Here is a 3,519-nt window from a genome sequence, read left to right as displayed (position 1 = left end):
ACGGGCTGGCGGTGACTCAGTCGCCCGCGGGTGCTGGGTCTATTTCGGGCTTCATTAGCATTTTGGCTCAAGAAGAGGGTGGGGAGGCGCCTGGGTGTCCCCTGGCACTGCCCGCCTCCCTGAGGACGCTGCTGGTCTGCAGCCTGGAGGCCTACGGAGGTCGAGGCCGCCCAGCCCCGCTCTCCTGGGGCACCGAGCCCCACCCCCCACTACTGCGCCTGCACCTCCTGCCCCCCCTGCAGAGCCGCAGGGCCGCCCCAAGAGGACAGGAACTTCTCTACCCACAGGAATTCCGCCCCACCAGCCTCCTTAGCGTCGTCCTGGCTGGCAGCTGGGACAGAAACCCGGCTTTCCGTCGCCCCAGCACTGCACACCCCACCTGGCCTCCCTGTGCCTCAGTCTCCCCGTCTGTACAGTGAGAACTTGCCTCACAAGGACACTCTAAGGATTACCAAGGTCATTCTCGTTCAGCGCTTGGAACCAGTGAGGCACAGACGAGAGCAGATACTAGTAGATTTTGCTGACAGAGGGGCCACTCTGTCACGGAGACACTTTGCCTTCAAAAAAGAAGCAAGTGAGCCAGGCATGTGGTGCACACCTATCATTCCTGTTATTGGGGAGGCTGAGGCAGGAGGATCACAAGTCCGAGCCCAGCCTGGGCAGTTTAGCAAGACCCTGCTTTAAATTTTTAAAATAGCCGAAGGATTGGGGATGCAGCTACATGCAAAGGCCCATCCTCTCTGCTCTGGGCTCCCCAGGTGTGGTCCCCAAGCCCTTGCCACCCAGGCTGCCACGCAGGACCGGAACCTACCGTCCTCTGCAGTCCTGTTCTCAGGCATCTCTGGCAGGGCTGGCTCCTCTCCGCTTGCCGCTGCCTCCTCCCAGAAGCCCTCCAGGCCTGGGCTTCCCGCCAGCACCTCCAGCTCGGACTCCTCCGTCCCCAGGGGGACGGGCAGTAAAGTGCCAGGGGCGTCCCACGCCACAGTGGGCTCCCCCGAGGAAAGTGAGGCAACCTCATCCACTCCGGACATAGCAGTTGTCCAAGGGGGGAGGGCTGGCTTCCCCAGGGGGGCGTCCGGAAGCAGAGGGGCTGGAGGTCCCCGTGTTCCCTCAGCCACCAGCTGGCCCTCTGGCTCTGGGTGGGGTTGGGAGCTTGAGGACTGTGCAGATATGGCCACAGCCCCAGCTCCGGTCACCTGGCCCAGGGGTGTGAGGGACATCACCGTGCCTAGGTCCACAGTCACCAGAGGGGGAGAGGTGGGGCTCTGGGTGCCTCCAGCCACGTGAGGCCCGGGTGCCCAGACTCTGCCAGCCTCCCGGGGCACCGGCGTGGCCGTGGACTCCACAGGAGCTGCAGCGGCCTGGAGCCTCAAACCTGGGGAGCCCCCAGGGTTGCCTGAAGGTACCGACGGGGGGCGAGCGTCCAGGCTCGCGCTAGGAGGTGAGGACCAGGTGTCCTGCACTGCAGTGGCCTGCAGGCTGGAAGTAGGACTTCCTGCTCTTCCGGGGACCCCAGACCCAAACCCAAAGGTGCCACTGATGCTCACGTGTTCTGTGGGGACAAGAGTGACCACCACGTTCCTGTCCACAGAGACCCACGGGCTGGGGCTGGGGGACTCAGCTCTGCTGGGCTCAGCGGGGCTGGTTGCCCCAATTTCTCCAACGGCCCCTGCTCCAGGGGAGTTAGGGTGGGTTCCAGCTTGGGTGTCTGTGGCTGCCCATGAGGGGAGCCTGGGACTCCCTGCTCCGCCCAGTGTCACAGCAGGGGCCTCGCCACCCTGTCCTGTTGGGCCCCAGGAGGGGGACAGGGAATGCACCCCGATCTCTGAGGCTAGAGAGGGGAGGGCAGAGGTCACAGCTTCAGTGGGGATGGGCAGAGAGGGTGACGGGAGCCTCGTTTGGGGGGCACGCAGCATGGCCGCGATGGGCCGGTCCGGGGATGTGAACACAGCAGGTGGCCCCCGGGGGACAGTGCTGGGGCCCTCTGGGTCACCAGGGGCTGGGACCGTGGGCTCCGAGGGGGGCCAGGCCAGGTGTGGCATGGCTGGCTGTGCAGCAGGGCCCTCCGTGTCTTCTCGCCTCAGGTCGAGCATGCTGCTGGGTACTGGGGTGCCCGATGCTGTCTCAGTGGGGGGCCACAGCCAGGGCTTTGCGGGGCTCCTGCCACCAGGGGGACCTGCAACAACATCAACACACGGATGGGATTTATAGCCAGTGGATCACAGCAGCTGCTGAGCTCTGTGCCCCAGGGCTGAGGCCAAGGGACTTCTGTGGGCCCCCTCCCCTGTCCTGAGGACAGCTGGGTCTGCTCTCTCTGCCCGCAGACCCCCGAAACCCCACCGGCACCACCAGGCTCACCTGCACCAGGTATGTCCACCTCGTTGGTCAGAATGGCCCAGGGACCCCCACTCCGGCCGCTCCCCGAGGCCTCTGTCACCGAAGGGTGCTCCACGTGGTTCCCGGCAGCCTCCAGGGGCAGTGGTGGGGCGCTGGTTCCCCCCAGCCCTCGGGTGTTGGGCTCTTGTTGCAGGAAGTGGCGGCCATTCAACCCCTTGAAACGTCCCCTCCTCCGAGGCATGGGCCCTGCGGAGGCTTCCTCCACGGATGCAGTCGCCACGGTGCCTGTCCCGGTGCTGCTGGGACTGGGGGCCACCGTGCTCAGCCACATGTCCCCAGGGGGGTAGCCGGGGGTGGTGCTGGGGGTCTCCTGAAACGCTTGTTCCTCTGCCGGGATCAGAGGCTCTTCATCCCCACTGGACAGCAGAGGCTCCTGCTCCCCCAGGCCGGGCTCCTGGGCCCGGCCTGGGGGCCCCTCTGCCGACAGGATCTCCCCTTCGTCCCCAGAGGACGGGGTCTCCGGGTCTCCGTGCTGTGGCGTGGGGTGATGCGCTAAGGAGTGCGGAGAGGCGGTGTCAGGCCGAGGGTTTGCCAGGGAGAAGGGCGAGGTCAGCAAGCCCGGAGGAGGACTCAGGAGAGAGCCTGGCTAGCAGCAAGGCCGGGCAGTGTCCAGTTCTCACGGGGCCAGGGGAGACTGTAGGGACCCAGACTGCAGACTGGAGTCCCTGGGGGCAGGAGGCGCCCCACGGGCGAGATCCCCACCAAGCCTTCTTTATATCCATGCAGGGCTGGGCAGCTCGCGCCAAGGATTTGCCCCTTGGGATTGCGGCTTGCGCCTTCGGAGGCTGCCCCACACCCCAGAAAGGCCGGCCTCACAGAGCCAACCAAAGCACCGCCCCTGCCAGGGCTGTGGCCGTGGGCGTGGCCGCAGGAGTTATCTGCTTCTCTCACAAGCGTGCTTTAGGGTTACGGAACCTCAGAACCTCAGGGAAGGGAGCCCAGCCTGTAAAACGCGATTTCTCCCCACCGGATCTACACCCTCTGGGGGTCAGCGTCTATCCTCCAGGGCGGGGCTCCTAAGGAGAGTACTTCCCCGGGGCGTGGCCTTCACTTTGGGTGCGTGGCTTACTACAAGGCCTCTCCCTGGGGCGCAGAGCCGGTGGGGCGGGGCCTCCGATAAGG

The 3,519-nt window shown here is 65.7% G+C and overlaps 1 protein-coding gene across 1 annotated transcript in view; it reads right to left on the bottom strand.

The window, feature by feature from the left end:
- Ncan (neurocan) overlaps positions 1–3,519 on the bottom strand; it is a 23,740-nt gene that overhangs the window by 12,290 nt on the left and 7,931 nt on the right. The window contains exons 6-7 of the mRNA XM_033759795.1: positions 2,359–2,889; positions 812–2,176 (exon numbers count right to left, since the gene is read on the bottom strand). Coding sequence (XP_033615686.1) covers positions 812–2,176; positions 2,359–2,889 — 1,896 coding nt within the window. The remainder of the gene's footprint in view (positions 1–811; positions 2,177–2,358; positions 2,890–3,519) is intronic.

The sequence above is a fragment of the Fukomys damarensis genome, unplaced genomic scaffold, assembly GCF_012274545.1.
Source record: "Fukomys damarensis isolate Sample0158 unplaced genomic scaffold, DMR_v1.0_HiC HiC_scaffold_37, whole genome shotgun sequence".
NCBI lineage: Eukaryota > Metazoa > Chordata > Mammalia > Rodentia > Bathyergidae > Fukomys > Fukomys damarensis.
This window is presented reverse-complemented; position numbering and strand designations above follow the sequence as displayed.